Source organism: Ursus arctos, unplaced genomic scaffold (assembly GCF_023065955.2).
Source record: "Ursus arctos isolate Adak ecotype North America unplaced genomic scaffold, UrsArc2.0 scaffold_30, whole genome shotgun sequence".
NCBI lineage: Eukaryota > Metazoa > Chordata > Mammalia > Carnivora > Ursidae > Ursus > Ursus arctos.
The window spans coordinates 10,355,795-10,373,023 of NW_026622986.1; the positions used below are offsets into that span (position 1 = coordinate 10,355,795).

General features: G+C 35.9%; 1 protein-coding gene and 1 long non-coding RNA gene across 3 annotated transcripts in view; one reads left to right on the top strand and one right to left on the bottom strand.

The window, feature by feature from the left end:
* The window catches only part of ODAD2 (outer dynein arm docking complex subunit 2), a 176,095-nt gene that overhangs the window by 18,035 nt on the left and 140,831 nt on the right, over positions 1–17,229 (top strand). For both annotated transcript variants that reach the window (XM_026483517.4, XM_048219405.2), the window contains 2 exons: positions 9,874–10,079; positions 11,478–11,576. In XM_026483517.4, coding sequence (XP_026339302.3) covers positions 9,874–10,079; positions 11,478–11,576 — 305 coding nt within the window. The remainder of the gene's footprint in view (positions 1–9,873; positions 10,080–11,477; positions 11,577–17,229) is intronic.
* The window catches only part of LOC123000269 (uncharacterized), a 241,195-nt gene that overhangs the window by 15,911 nt on the left and 208,055 nt on the right, over positions 1–17,229 (bottom strand). The gene's annotated exons all lie outside the window — the stretch shown is intronic.

Consider the following 17,229-nt stretch of genomic DNA (forward strand, 5'->3'; position numbering starts at 1 on the left):
TTAAATTAATTTATAGACAGCTTTGTACAGCATTGTCATCTTAATATTAATTTTTCTAACCCATGAACATGGGGTGTCTTTCCATTTCTTTGTGTTTCCTTTAATTTTTTTCAGCAGTATTTTATAGTTTTCAGTGTCAAATCTTTTGCCTCCTCGGTTAAATTTATTTCTAAGCATTTTATTCTTTTTGATGCTATTGTAAATAGAATTGTTTCCTAAATTTCCTTTCTAATTTTTCACTGCTAGTGTAGAGAAATAGAAATGATTTTTGAGTGTTGAAATCAGATCTGGCTCTTTTGAATGTGAAATTCAAAATCAAATCCTGCAACTTTACTGAATTCATTTATTAACTCTTTTTTTTTTTTTAATATTTGGGTCTTTCTTTTTTTAAAATATTTTTCTTTTGGGGGGCACCTGGGTGGTTCAGTCAGTTAAGCATCTGCCTTCAGCTCAGGTCATGAATCCAGGGTCCTGGGATCGAGTCCTGCATCGGGCTCCCTGCTCAAGGGGGAGTCTGCTTCTCCCTCTCCCCCACTTGTGCACTCTCTTTCTCACTCTCTCTCTCAAATAAATACAATCTTTAAAAATATATATTTTGCTTTTTTGTTTTTTTTAAGTGGACTCCACGTGGAGCCCAACCCAGAGCTTGATCTTATAACCCTGAGATCAAGGGTCAGACACTTAACTGCCTGAGCCACCCAGGCACCCCAGTCTTTAGTTCTTTCTACATATAAGATCATGTCATCTGCAAACAGAGATAGTTTTACTTCTTCCTTTTCAATTTGGATGTTTTTAAATTTCTTTTTCTTGCCTAATTACTATGGCTAGACCTTTTAGGCCTGTGTTGACCAGAAACAGTGAAAGCTAGCTCCTTGTCTTATTCCTGATATTAGGGGAAAACCTTTCAGACTTTTGCCACTGAATGTGATGTTATCTGTGGCTTTTCATATATGGCCTTTATTATGTTGAGGAAGTTCCCTTCCATTTAGTTTTCCTTTCTTTGGTGTACCCCATAATTTTGGTGGAGCTTCCTGAGTAAAAGAGGCACATAACAAGGAAAAATAGAGGGTTAGCATGTGAAATATCTTTTTTCTCTCTCTCTGTTATTGTTTCTATAATGATAGTTCAAAAATAATTTTTGCTTGGAATTTTAAAGACTTTTTTTCTATGTGGCCTGTTTTGACTTTTCCCATCTAACAAAGCCTTTAGGATCCCTCTTATACATGATATTCTGTAATTTTCATGATGATATGGTTGGTGCTGGTTTTGTTTTTCATTAATGATGACATATGTCCTTCAGAACTAGAAAAATACTTTTTTTTTTATTACATCTTTAGTCATTCCTTCCTTTCTGTTCTCTTTGCTCTCTTTTTGAAACTTGCTAGTTGAATGTTGGGCCTCTGAGATTGATCCTCTGATTTTCTTTTCTATCGCCCACCTTTTACTTTATCTTCACAACATTGTACATATTTTTAAGTAAAGCTCTCATATTTTCAACGTTTTGTTTTTCGGTGTTTATCTCTACAGATCATACGCTTTCATTTCTCTTGGGTAAAATCTAGGAATAAAACAGCAAGGTCATACAGTAGTTGTATGTTTAACTTTTTAAGCAATCAGTAAACAGTTTTCCAAAGTGGTTGTAGTATTTTACATACATACTGGCAGTGTGTGAGAATTGCAGTTCTTCTGCATATTTGTCAATGATTGGTGTGGTTAGTCCTCTGATTTTAGACATTCTGACAGATGTGTGTACTGGTATTTCACTGGGTTTTAATTTACATTTCTTGAGTGCATTCTTTCATATCCTTTTTTTGCCATTCATATATTGTATGCCATAAAGTGTCTATTCCAATCTTTGCCCAGTTTTTTATTAGGTTGTTTGATTTGTTACTGAATTGTGAAAGCGCTTTGTATATATTCTTGGCTTACGTATTCTGTCCAATATATGACTTGTAAGTATTTTCTCCCAGTCTGTGGCTTGTCATTTCATTCACCAACCAGTGTCTTCGAAAAAGCAAATGTCCTCAGTTTTGATGAAGTCCAATTTGTTCATTTTTTTCTTTATAGCATTGTATCTGATAAAGCTTTGCCAAACTCAGTGTCACAAAGATTTTCTCTAATTTTTTTCTAGAAGTTTTCAAATATTAGGTTTTACATTTAAAGTTCTTTTCCTCTGCATATTAATATCTAGTTGTTCCGGCACTATTTGTTGAAAAAAAGCATCCTTTCTCCATTGAATTACCTTTATGCCTTTCTCAAAAATCAGTTGTCTATTTGTGTGAGTATATTTCTGTTCCAGTGATATGTTTGTCTATTTTTGTACCTGTACCACACTGTCTTGATTACTGTAACTTTGTAATAAGTCTTGAAGTCAGGTAGTGTAAATCCTCCAATGGTGTTATTTTTCAAACTTGTTTGGCTATTTTACGTCTTTTGCAGGTCCATTAGAATGTTAGGGTCAGCTTGTCAATTTCTTCATGAAAAGCCTGAAAGAATTATGGTTAAGACTATAATGAATCTATAGGTCAATTTAGAAGGAGCTAATGTCTTAACAGTACTGAGGTTTCCCATCCATGAACAGAGTGTGTTTCTCCATTTATTTAGGTGTTTAATTTTCTCAACAATATTTTGTAACTTTCAGTGCACGGGTCTTGTACATCTCTTGTGAAACCTACCTGTAAGTATTTCATATTTTAGAGGTGTTAAAAAGAAAACCACAGGCCCCAAATGGCATCACTTAGGCCAAATCAACACCAAGAATTATATTATTGTATATTATATAATATATATTATTATTATATTATTTACACCTAAGTAAATGCAGTTTCAACCACCCAGGAATACAACCTATAACCAGTCAACTGGAATTTCCTGGTCACTACCTGGAAATTTACTGATGTACCCCTTCTGCTCCTTTTAGGAAGGCAACCTTGCCTAAACAATACATTCCCTGCTAATAAATTCCTTCTTTTAATGCTCTCTCTGCCTTTAAAAACCTTTCTTCTGTCTAGCTCTGTGGAGCATCTCTCTACTTGCTAGACGGGATGCTGCTAGAATCATGAATCAATTCATAAAGCCAGTTAAATCTTCAAACTTACTCAGTTGAATTTTTATTTAACAAGGACTACAGTTAATGGTAGTTTTAAAATTTCAAGTTGTGATGATCTGTTGCTACTATATAAAAATACACTTGATTAGTATATATTGATGTTTATATTCTGAAACACTTATTAATTCTAGTGTCTGCTTTGTAGATCCCAGTGGGTTTCCTATGTAGATGATCATATTGTCTGTGTATAAAGATCATTTTGCCTCACCTCTTCCTTTCCAAACTCAGTCCCTTTTTTTTCTTTCCTTAATGTACTAGGTGGAACCTCCAGTACAGAATTATATAGAAGTAGTCTCTTGTTCCCAGTGGTAAAGGGAAAACTTTCAGTTTCTTACTACTGAGTATGATGTGAACCATGGCTTTTTCACAGATGAAATTTAAAAGGTTAAAGAAGTTCCCCTCTGTTCCATATTGTTGAGAACTTTTATTAGGAATGGATATTGGATACAAACAGAGAGGGAGACAAACCATAAGAGACTCTTAACTCTAGGAAACAAACTGAGGGTTGCTGGAGGGGCCACGGTGGGGGGATGGGGTAACTGGGTGATGCACATGAAGGAGGGCACTTGATGTGATGAGCACTGGGTGTTACATGCAACTGATGAATCCCTAAATTCTACCCCAGAATCAGTAATACACTATATATATTTTTCAAGTTAACTAACTTGAATTTAAATAAATTTAAATAAAACCCCCAAAAAGGCATGGATATTGGGTTTTATCAAATGATTACCTATTGAGCTAATCCTGTGTTTTTTCTTTTTTAGTTCATTTATGTAGTAAATTACATTGATGAGTTTTCAAAAATAAGCTAACCTTACATTTCTGGAACAAGCCTCATTTGTTCAGATGTAGTATCCTTTTTATATCTTATTGGAGCTCACTTGCTAAGATTTTAAGTTTCACATCAATATGAGGTTATTAGTGTGTAGTTTTCTTTAATATCTTCAGTTTCGGTTATCAGAGCGATACCGGCCTTCTAGAATGAGTTGTGAAGTTTTTTCTCCTCTGCAATTTCTGGAAGAGTTTGTGTAGAATTGGTATTGTTTCTTTCTTACATGTTTGGTAGTGAAGCCATCAGGGACTGGAGTGCCCTTTGTAGATAAGTTTTTAAACAACAGATTTCAATTCCTTTAATAGTTAGGGCCATGCAGGTTATCTGTTTCTTCTTGAGGGAGTTTTGGTAGATTGTCTTTTAATTAATTTATTTATTTATTTATTTATTGTATTGGGGTAAAGTACACATAACCTTTGCCACTTTAACCATTTTATTTTTTAATGTAACTAATCTTTACCCCCAATGTGGGGCTCAGACTTACAGCCCCAAGATCAAGAGCCACGTGCTCCACCAACTGAGCCAGCCAGGCGCCCCCGTAGATTGTCTTTAAAGGAAATTGTCCATTTCATTTACGTTGTCAAATTTATTGTCATATACTTGTTTGTAGTTATTCTTTCGTCTCTAATGTCTGTAGAATATGTAGCTATTGTTGCCTCTCTTGTTTCTGATATTGGTCATTGGTGTTTTTATTTTTTCTTGATACATCTGGATAGAGGTCTCTTGATTTTCTCAATTTCCTCAGAAACTTAGCTTTTAGTTTCATTGATTTTTCTCTGTGTTTTTTTTCTACTTCACTTTGGTATTTATTATTTCTTCTCTTATTTTTACTTTGTGGATTTAATCATGTGGTTTTTGATGTTAAGTTCTCCCACATTCTTGCTGATTTTCTATCAGTTGTTGACAGAGAGGGTTTGAAGTGTTTCAACTATAATTGTGGATTTGTCTAATTTTTCTTTTAGCTCTGTTTTTATATTTGCAGCTCTGTATATGCATTTAAGATCGATATATCTTCTTGATAGATTGATCATTTTATCATTATGTGATGTCCCTCTCTCTTCTTGGTAATTTTCCTTTATCTGAAGTCTACTTAACTGGATATTTTTATAGCCACTCCAGCTTTCTTTTAACTACTGTTTGCATGTTGTATCTTTCCCCTCTTATTACTTTCAAGCTACCTGTATTGTTATATTTGAAGTGAGTTTCTAGATAGCATTTAGTTGAGTCATTTTTAAAATTAGTGAAACTCGATTAATGTGTCTATTGACGCCTTTAGATCATTTACAGTTAATCATTGATATGTTAGGGCTTACGTTTGCCAGTTTGGTTTCTGTTCCGTCTAGTGTTCATTTCTGTTTTCTTTTTTCCTGCATTTCTATGGATTACTTGAACATTTTTTAGAATTCTACTTTGATTTATCCGTAGCGTCTTGAGCGTACGTCTTTGATTTTGTGTACGTATAGATTTTGTGTGTGTTTGTGTTTACTGTGGGTGTTGTACCATATTATGCATACATAATTAATTATAATCTGTTTGAAATTATACCAGTTTGAGTGAAGCGTAGAAACCATGTCTCCTTCAAACAATAATTGCCTTTGACTCAATTCCTTGCAACTCCTGATGTGTCACAAAAAGAAAAACTGTCAAAGTATTCTTCCTTTACGAATATACTGTGTGAGAATTTATGTCATTTCTCGTTTAACATAAACTTCTTACAAAAGCTGTAATACTATTACACTGATGAGACGAAAAATTAATACAATTTTAGTAACAAAAAAAGAAACCATATCTCCTTTTACGTCCCTTTACCCTCTCTCTTATTTGTAATTTTCTTTATTTCTTCTATGTACATTGATAACTGTATGAGACAATGTTATATTTTGCTTCAACCGTCAAACTTCATTTAGAAAACTCAAGAGCAGAATGAAAGTATTTACCCACACTTATTCTTTTCCATTGTTGTTCTTTTCTGCTGTTGCAAGTTTTCTTCTTTTATCATCATGTGTCTTGGCACGGATTTCTTTGAATTTGTTTGTTTAGGGTTTCCTCAGCTTCTTGAATCTTAGATTTATGTCTTTTTCCAAGTTTGAGAAAATTTCAAATCTTGTTAGAATACATTTTTAGTCTGACTCTCTCCCTCCTCTCTTTCTGTTACTCTGATGACATGAATTTTGGAATTTTTGTTATGGTCTCACAGATCTTGAGGCTCTGTTCATTTTTTTTTCAATGAATTTTCCCCTTTTTATTCATATTGGGTAATTTCATGGAAGTTCATGGATTCTTCCCTTCTGTCCTCTCCATCATATTGTTAGGCCTATCCAGTGAGTTTTATTTTGGCTTATAAAATTCAGTTTCAAAATTTCTTTTTGAGTCTTCTTCATATCTTCTATTTACTTGTTGAGACTTTCTAGTTTTTTATTTGTTTCAAGTCTTCTTAATTGCTCACTGAAACATTTTTTTGATGGCTGCTTACCAGATTTTTCCAACATCTATTTCATCTTGGTATAAGCATTATCCTGTGCATTATTGTTTCTCATTCGGTTTGTGATCTTCCTGGTTCTTGGTAGGGTGAGTGATCTTTTATTGTCTTGGACATTTGGGGCATTATGTTATGAAATTCTGGATTTTACTTAAATCTTTTGTTTTTAGCAAGCCTTCTCAGGCACTTCACTGGCAGAATCTGGAGGTCCTGCAAAATCTGATTTCTTCACTTAGTTTCCATTGACAACTCTGGTGGTATGGTGTGCTTCATTACCATTGGACAGGGGTGGAAGTTGAGTTCCCACGAAGCTTTTGCTGACGCTACCCTGGCTGGGATGGAGAGAGTGCCTTCCTACATTCTTCCCATGGGGCCTCCACTTAACCCATGGAAGATGAGCCCATTGCTGCTTGGAGGTGGTGACTTCATTGCATCTCTTAAGATAATCACATGATTATCCTTCTTTTGCCTGTTGATGACCATTTACATTGATTTTTGAGTATTGAACCAACATTCAACCCTGGGATAAATCCCACTTGATCATTATGTCTTACCTGTTTGATATTGCTGGATGAAATTTGGTAATATTTTACTGAGGATATTTGCATCTATAAACATAAAGGATATGGGGTAGTAGTTGTCTCTTAATGTCTCTGTCTGGTTTTGGTATCTGGGTAATGTGGCCACAGAAAATGAACTGGGAAATATTCATTTACTTTTCTTCTTTCTGGAATTCTTTGTGTAGATTGGATATTATTTTCCTTAAATGTTTGATAGAATTTGCCAGTGAAGCCATCTGTACCAGGGGCTTTCTTTGTTGGAATATTTTTATATTGAGAATTTGATTTCTTTAATAGAGAACTATTCAGATTTCTTTTTCATGTTGAGCTTTGGTAGTTTGTGTGTTTCAATGAATTCATACATTTTAGCCAACTTATCTAATTTATTGGCATCAAATACATCTTCTCATTATTATCCTTTAATGTCTGGAAGATCTTTTGTGATGACCCCTCTTTCATTTCTAATATGGGTCACTTGAGTCTTCCCTCTCTTTATTCTTGATGAGTCTGCAAAGAAGTGATTGATTTTATTAAAAGAACAGCTATTTGTTTCATTGATTGTCTTTATTGTTTGGCTGCTTTCCTTTTTATTTTATTTCTGCTCTATAATTTTTTCCTTCTGATTTTTTTTTGGTTTAATTTACTCTTATTTAATCTCTTAATTTGGAAGCTCTTTATTAGCCATTGATTTGAGACCTTTACTTTTTCTACTATAAAGTTTTATTCTGTAAATTTCTTTATAAACACTACATAAACTACATCCCGTAGATTTTGATATGTTTTCATGCAAATTAATATATCTGAAGATTTTCCAGGTACCTTTCTTTTACTGATTTCTAGTTTAATTACGTTCTATTAAGAGAAGATTATTTATATGATTTTAGTCCTTTTAGCTTTGAGGATGTTTGTGTTATGCCCAGAATGTGGTCAATTTTGGGGATTCTTTTTTCGTGTGCATTTGAGAAGAAGTATGTTCTGCTGCTGTTGGGTAGTACATTCTACAACTGTCAGTTTTGTCAGTTTGGTTGATAATGTTACTCAGCTCTTCTGTATTATCAATTTTTGCATGCTTATTTTGTTGATCACTGAGCAAGAAGTTTTGAAGTCTCATAATTGTGGGTTTACTTTTGCTTTATGGATTTTGAAGTTCTGTTGTTTGGTGAATACACAATTAGAGTTGTGTTGACTAGTTGTCATTATGTATCTCCCTCTTTAAGTCTGATAATACTTGTTTTGAAGTCCATTTTGTTTCATTTTTAATGTAGCCATTCCTGCATTTTTTGATTGTTCGTTGCATGGAAAGTGGGTTTTTTAATACCACAAAGAGTTGGTTTTCCTTTTTCATCCAGTTTGATGATTTCTTTTAACTGAAATTTTAAAATTAATTTTATTTAATGTAACTAGTGATAGAGTTTAATTTAAATGTACTGTCTTGCTACTTGTTTCTTATTTGTTCCATTTGTTCTTTGTTCTTTTTTCCTCTTTTTCTGCCATTTTTGTATTAATTGAGCTTTTAGAAATGGTTCTATTTTATTTATGCTGTTTGTCAGGTATACTTCTTAAAAGTTTCATGGTTGCTGCCCTGGGGTGTATAATGTATGTCCCTAATTTATCCTCTCACCTTTAAATATTATCTTACCATTTCACAAGTAGTTTTAAGAACCTTACCACAGTACACCTTCAGTGCCTCTCCTTACCCTTGGCACTATTGTCATGCATTTTTTTGCATGGTATTAACCTCTCAATACATTGATACTATTTTTTTATTATTATGTTCAATTAGCCAACATGTGGTACATCATTAGGTTTCGATGGTAGTGTTCAGCGATTCATTAGTTGTGTATAACACCTAGTGCTCATCATAACACGCACCCTCCTTACTACTTTTGCATTAGAGAGTCTATTAGATTCTAGAATGATCAAAATAATACAAAGAGTCTTTTATATTTTTACCATTTCTACAGATTTTCATTTCTTTGTGTAGATGTGGTATGATATTCCTTCTGAATGAAGAACTTCATAGACATTTCTCTAGCACAGGCCTTCTGGCAGTGAATCCTCTGCTTTTGTTCATCTGTGGAAGTCTTCATTTTGGGGCGCCTGGGTGGCTCGGTCAGTTAAGCATCTGCCTTCAGCTCAGATCATGATGCCAGGGTACTGGGATCAAGTCCCATGATGGGCTCCCTGCTCAGGGGGGAGCCTGCTTCTCCCTCTCCCTTTGCCCCTTCTCCTGTGCTCACCTGCTTTCTCTCTCTCTCGATTGATCTGCCTCTCAAATAAATAAATAAAATCTTTTAAAAAAATTCTTCATTTTGCCTTTATTTTTGAAAGCTTTTTTTTTTTTTTTAGTCTCTGTTTAAAATTTTGGGTTGACAGGTCTTTTATTTTACTACTTTAAAGATGTCATTCTGTTTTCTTTTGGCCTGCATTGTTTCTGGTAAGTCTCTTTTAATTGTTATGTTTCTCCCTCTGTCTGTCATGTGTCTTCTGCCTCTGGCTACCAGCAAGATATTCTCCTTATCCCTCATTTCAGCAATTTGCACATGATGTGTCCCAGTCAAAACGGCGTTTGAGTTTAGATTTTTCTGGTGGTGGTGAGGAGTGAATAGGTCCAACCCTGCTGTCGTATCTGTGTGTGCTGCAGCTGGGGGGCGGGGAGGGATTGCGGTGAGGTGGGAGCTTAGGAACTTCACAGTTCTGTCAGCCTAGCTCCAACAGAGACCTGAATCTTGAAGCGGCTCTTCTCCAGTGTGTGTCACTAAGCAACGCAAGTTAGTTATGTCAGAGACTTCCTTTTCTGAAGTTTTCACCAGTGTTAATTTTCAGACAGCACCAGATAATTCAGATGTGATATCACTGTAAAAATTATTCTTGTTTTTTGTATATAAAGGATGTTAGATTCAGTGAAGAATGGAAAAAAGAAAAGGAAGAGCCTAAGGAGGCACCTAAGAAGGAAGAAGCCGCCGCCCCTCATAAAGCACTTCCTGCTTCCGGCAAGAGTATGCTGGAGAAGAACCAAATTAATTTTGGGAGGAGTCAAATGACCAAAAGATTAGAGCCAAGTTTAAACTGGAAGGCCACTGTCGATTTCAAAGAGTATGTAGAAGCTTGCATGAGGGGTTTTCTGATACATCCGCAGTCACCATGTTTAGCTAACTTTTAAAATAGGTTTATGTCACAATAGAAAAGTACAGTAGATATTGACATCTCCCTCCAAAATGCAGGTTGCTCCCTCCCTGCTTCTCTTCATATTCCAAGTAGAAGGATTTGTCACGAGTAGCGTTTACATGTGGGCACCAGAAGGGAAGGGAAGAACACAATTCACTCGGTTGGTAAGTCAGGGCAAATATCACGTGAAAAAGATGATAAAAGACGTGGAGAAATCTCACGGGTAATGTAGACATAGCGGTAGGGACCTGATTAAGTAAGTGCTAGGAGAATTTAGAATGATTAAATAATGTGAATCAAGGAAATCTTGATACAGACAGTGTCTTGTTTCTTTAACAGAACTTTAAGTAAATACCATAGAAAGGCTAGAGCTTCCAAAAATGAACAGGCCTAAATGAAGTGGACGCTGGTTTGATGAACGTCTGACATATAGAAAACTAGGTCCATTTAGGGACCTCTGTAAATAGGTGCCAAAGCACAGATTAAGGCCCAGTGTTACATAAACGTCACAGCAGTCAGAAGTGCCTAGAGCACTTTTTAAATTGGCAAATTGTCTTATTTTTAATAGGCTATTTTTAATGTTCCATGCGGTCACCCGATTGGGTTAAGTAAGAACCAGCTTCCCGCTGGTCACAGGGGACCCTCACCTGCAAGGATTCTGAGAACGACAAGGTGATCACATTTTGCAAGCAAACCCAGAGAGAAGACTGAAGGAGTCCTGGGGAAAGGGGAGATGCTCTTGCTCTAATTCTCATCAATTCTGAAGTGCTTTCTCCTTGTGACTCTCTTTCAAAGAGTGTGAAAATGACAAATATATGGGCTGCTCTGTTACCTGGGAGGTGAATTTTTAAAATAACCCTTTTCCCACGTGCTCACATTTTTCATTTATGAATTTACCTAACAACTATGTGCCAAGGACCATGCTAAACCAGGGACTAGCTGGAAACCCAGATCCAGGCCCTGCTGCAGTGTTGGGTGGGGAAGGGAAGGAAACTGGCAGCTCTCACCCAGGGTGGTAAGCACCGAGAGTGGAAGGCATGGAGTGAAGGACCTGCACAGTGGCGGTAGCCTATGCCTAGTACCTGCTCCTCATAGAAGAAGTAGTGCGCAGAATGTTCCTCTGCTATCGAAAGGACATGGCTGTGCCTGGAAGACAGAAGGGGCCTCGCAGGTGTCAGATGAGGCTGGAACTCGTGTAGTTGTCTTCTGTATTAGGAAAACACATCACCTGGGTGCATGGAAAGGATGGGATCCTTGTATACATTTCTATGTTTAATTTCCTATTACTCCACATAAATTAATTTTAAAAAGTTAATGTATTTTTAGGCACAAAAGCTTACTGAGAGACACCCAAGAGGAAAAACACGGAGGAAGACTTGAAAGGTCAGGACCACCTGTTTCACCCGGAAGAGCACAGTTGGTTCGGTATGTGTCTGTCAACACGAGTCCTTCTTTAAAGCCTGGCCTAGTTCGCGTGCAAATGACTGGCGCTCTTACGATTAGATCGGGGTCCTCAGATACCTGTGTTGACCGCTACTACTTATAAAAATGATCATAGTGAATTTCTTTAAATGTATTTACAAGATATCCTTTTGGTGAAGAGTTCTTTGAAATACAGGGATCTACGGGTATTAGTTAACTCTCTGTAAACAAACGAATTTAATGCAAATTGCAGTGAGTTGAATGATAAGTAAACTGGGCTTTTCACCAATGTCTTACTTCTGAACAATCCTATCATAGCAAGGGTAAGTCACCTCCCTGGGCCTCATTCTATTCATCGCTGGTGGCACTGCCACTTCTAAAGTGCTATATTTTATTTCTCATTAAAACAGCCATTAATAGAAGGCTAATAAACTTCTGAACCCATTTCCCATTTGACAACAATAGTGGCATTCTTGGAGGAGGGTCAGCCACTATTGTCAGTGAGTCTGGGGTGGGGGAGGGAAGAAATGCAGAAAATTCACATTATAAAGTTTATGTACTCAGAAAAAGAACAAACTTTAAGACAGCCTACTACATTTATCCTATTTGTTCGGGTTCAACATAGTAAACTATTCAATTGTTTGACAATTTTTTAAACTTTTTACTTTGAAATAATTACAGATTCACAGAATGCTGCAGAGATAATGCAGAGGAGACTTATACCCTTCACTTAGCTTCCCCCAGTGGTTAGATCGTGCACAACTATCCTCCAGCACCAAAACCAGGAGACTGATGTTGGTATAATGTGCATGCCTAGTTCCACGTCCCTTTATTCCATGTAGATGTGTGTGATGACCACGTCAGGGTGCAGAAGGGTTCCATCACCACTGGGAAGTCCCTCCAGCCACCTCTTTATAGTTACGCCCACGCCTCTTCCCCATCATCCTAACTCCTGGCAACCATTAACCTGTTACCCATTTCTATAATTTTATCATTTTGAGAATGTCATCTAAATGGAATTATACATTTTTGATATTGGCTTTGTTTTCATCACCTTAATACCCTTGAGATCATCTGAGTTGTTTCTTGTGTTCATGGTGCGTCCCCTTTATTGCTGAGCAGCATTCCATAGTGCAGATGTGCTATCTTTGTTTAATTATTCACCTATTGGGGGACATTTTCATTGCAGTTTGTGGCTATTAAAAATAAAGCTGCTACGAACAATCATATACAGGTTTTTGTATGGATGAAGTTTTCATTTCTCTAGGACAAATGCCCAATCACTGACACATAGAATAATTGTGTAGCTTTTTAAGAAATTAACTTTTCCAGATTGGTAGGGGAAGAAAGGGATAAAGAAAGGGGGGGTAATCAGAAGGGGGAATGAAGCATGAGAGACTATGGACTCTGAGAAACAAACTGAGGGCTTCGGGGGGGAGGGGGGGTGGGGGAATTGGATAGGCCGGTGATGGGTAGTAAGGAGGGCACGTATTGCATGGTGCGCTGGGTGTTATACACAACTAATGAATCATAGAACTTTACATCAGAAACCAGGGATGTACTGTATGGTGACTAATATAATAAAAAAAACATTAAAAAAAAAGAAATTAACTTTTCCAGACTGGCTATACCATTTAGTTCCCACCAGAGATTGATGGGAAACTGAGTTTCTCTTCATCCTCACCAGGATTTGGTATTGCCTTTTGTTTTTTGTTTTTCGTTTTTGGTTTTGGTTTTTAGCTGATCTACAAGATGTGTTATGTATTACCTCACTGTGGTCTTAGCTTTTCCCTAATGGCTAGTGATGTTGAACATCTTTTCATGAGCTTGTTGCCATCGATGTATGCTCTCCAGTGAAATGTCTCTTTGTCTTTTGTTCTAATTATGTTCTAATCAGATCACTTTTTTAATGTTGAGTTCTAAGGGTTCTTTATTTTGGATATCCTTGGTTGAATATGTAGTATACAAATATTTCCCCCTTTCAGTAAGTTGTTTCTTCATCCTATTAGTAGGGTCTCTTGTAGAAAAAGGTTTTAATTTTGATGAGGTCCAATTTATCAATGTTTTCTTTTCTAGGTTCTGGTTTTTTTTTTTTTAAGATTTATTTGTTTATTTTAGAGAGAGAGTGTGTGGGGAAGGGAGAGCCAGAGGGAGAGGGAGAGAGTCCCAAGAAGACTCCACGCTGAGCACAGGGCCCGGCATGGGGCTCGATCTCACAACCCTGAGATCATGAGCTAAGCCAAAACCAAGAGTTGGACACTCAACTGCCTGAGCCACCCAGGTGCCTCTATGGATTGTGTTTTTGATGTCAAGTCTAAGAAATCTTCATGAAGCCCTTGGTCCTGAAGATCATCTATTTTTTTCTAAAAATGTTTATAGTTATACATTTTATATTAAAGCCTGTGGTCCATTTTTTTGCTAATTTTATATTAAGTGTGAGACTTTGGTCAAGGTTTGACTGTGGATGTCCAATTGCTTCAGCACCATTTGATGAAAAGGTTATCTTTCTACCGTTGAATTACTTTTGCACCTTTATTAAAAATCAGTTGGGTGTACGTGTGGGGGGCTATTCTGGGTATTTATTCTGTTCCACTGATTTTCTTTTCTTCTAGTCCTTCACCACTACTACACAGTAGTAGCTGTATAGTAAATCTTGAAGTCTGGAAAAGTGATTGCTCTCACTTTATTTTTTTTTTTTCAAATATTGCTTTTAGCTATCCTAGTTCCTTTCCTTTCCACATAAATTTTAGAATATCCTTGCTATATCTCTAACAAAAAAAGCACTGGAGATTTTCTTGGAAATTACATTAAACATTCAATAGCTATATTAATTTTGGAAGAACTGATATCTTTACTATGTAGAATCCTCTAATCCATGAACATTGTATATCTCTCTGTTTCTTTAGGTATTTGATTTCTTTCACCAATGTTTTGTGGTTTTCAGCATACAAGCCCTGTTCATGTTTGGTAGATTTACAACTAGAAGTGGAAGTTCCAGTACTGTGTTGATTAGCAGTGATCAAAGTGAACAAGAGCCTTGCTTGTTCTCAATCTTAGGTGGAAAGAATTTAATCTTTTACCATTAAGTACGATGAGGCTGTAGGATTTTGTACAAATATTCTTTATCAAGTTCATAAAGGTCCCCTCTGTCTTTGGTTTACTGAGCATTTTTACTCACATTTGGGTGCTGAATTGTATGATCATGTCATTTTTCTTCTATAGGTTGTTAGTGTGGTTGATTACATTGATTAATTTTTGAATACCAAATCAGCCTTGCATCTCTGCAATAACCCCACTTGGTCATACTGTGTTCATCTTTTTATATGTAGCTGAATTACATGTGCTTAATATTATGTTAAGCATCTATAATCTTGAAAGATATTGTATTAGTTTTTGTTTTTGTTTGCACTGTCTTTGTCTGGTTTGATATCAGGCTTTGTAAAGTGAGTTCCCTCCTATTCTGTTTTCTAGAATAGATCATATAAAATTTGGCGTTCTTCTGTGTTTGGCAGAATTCTATAGTGAAACCATCTGGGCCTAAAGACTTCTGTTCTGAGTTTTAAACTGTGAATTAAATTCCATTAATAGTTGTAGTGCTGTTCAAATTATGTGTTTCATATTGGACAAATTGTGATAGTTTGTTCTTTAAAAGAATTGTCCATTTTATCTAGATTGTCACGTTTACATTTGTGGAGTTGTTCATAGTTTTCTCTTATTATCCTTTTGTTGGCTGAAGGATCTGTAGTGATAGTCCATGTTTCATTCTTTTTTTAAAATTTCTAGTGAGGAAGGAGTGCAACTAACATTTATTTTTATTTTTATTTTTTTAAGATTTTATTTATTTATTTGACAGAGAGAGAGGCAGCGAGAGAGGGAACACAAGCCGGGGAGCAGCAGGCTTCCTGCTGAGCAGGGGGGGCTCAATCCCAGAACACTGGGATCATGGACCTGAGCGGAAGGCAGACACTTAATGACTGAGCCAGGCGCCCCTCCATGTTTCATTCTTGGTGCTGGTAATTTGTGTCTTCTCTTTTTCTTGTCAGTCATGCTAGAGATTTGTCAATTTTATTGATCTTTTTTAGAAGCAGCTTTTTGCTACTGACTTTTCAAATTGTTTTTTGTTTTTAATTTTATTGATTTCTGCTCTTCAGTATTGCCTTTCTTGTTTGTGTTGGGTTTATTTTATTCTTTTTCTAATTCCTTTAGATGCAAGTTTAGATTACTGAATTGAGAATTCTCTTTTCTAATGTAAGCATTTAGTGCTATGTAGTTCCCTTTCTGTACTGTGTTAGCTATTATCTGTGTACAAAAGTTTTTGATATGTTGTATTTTCATTTTCTTTTCAATTCAGTGTGTTTTTTTGTTCTTCATGTGTTTTTTTTTTTTATTTCCCTTGAGGCTCTCTTCTTTGACCCAAGTGCATTTTTATCCCCAGGCACTTGGATTTCTGTTACTGATTTTTTAGTTTGATTCTATTATGGGCATTGAGAGTACACTATATAATTTCAACTCTTTTAAATTAGTTGAGGTTTCACATGGTCAAGTTATCTTGGTATAGATTCTTTGTGTGCTTGAAAGAATGTACAGCCTGCTGCTGTTGGGAGTGTTCTATAAATGTGGATTAAATCATGTTGTTTGGTGTTGTTGACTTCTTCTATATCCTAGCTTATTTTCAGTCCAGTTGTTCCATAAATTGATGAGAGAGAAGTATTGAAGTCTCCAACTATAATTGTAATTTTTCTGTTTCTCCTTTTAGTTCTATTTTTGCTTTATGTATTTTGCAGCTCTGTTTTTTGATATATACGTATTTGGGATCGATATGTTTCCATCATTATGTAATATTCCTCTATATCCTTTGTCATTTTCTTTTTATTGATGTCTATTTAATCTGATATTATATAGTCACGTCTGCTTTCTTTTGATTGTTTGCATGGTGGTTTTTTTTCCTCCTTTTCTTTCAAACTAATAATATTATATCATTATATTTGAATTGAGTTCCTTGTAGATAGTGTTTGGTTGGTTCTCTTTTTCTTTTTAGTCCATGAAGTTAAACTCTGTCTACTAATTGGTGTATTTAGATCATTTACCTTTAATGTCATTATTATGTTAGGACGTAATTTGCCATTATATATATATATTTTCTGTTTGCTCTTTCTGTTTTTCATTTTTTGGTTTTCTTTCTCTCCCTCCATTCTCTCTACCCCCTCTACCATGAAAGTCTTTTTTAATCTATTCCATTTTGGAGCATTTGGAAAGTCTTTTTTAATATATTCCATTTTGGAGTAAGAGAATGGGTAATTTTTAACAATTTTTGAGATTCTGTGATTTCTTAATTCTTCTGGATCTTATTTAAATCTTATTATTTTTTTTTTTAGATTTTATTTATTTATTTGACAGAGAGAGAGACAGCCAGCAAGAGAGAGAACACAAGCAGGGAGAGTGGGAAAGGAAAAAGCAGGTTCCCAGCGGAGCAGGGAGCCCAATGCGGGGCTCGATGTGGGGGTCACGCCCTGAGCCAAAGGCAGACGCTTAATGACTGAGCCACCCAGGCACCCCTAAATCTTATGTTTTAGCAGGCCTCCAAGGTGTGTGCTGCTTCCTCAGGTTAGAGAAGGAATTACAAGTTTTCAAGCAGGCCTTTATTGACACCTGGGGA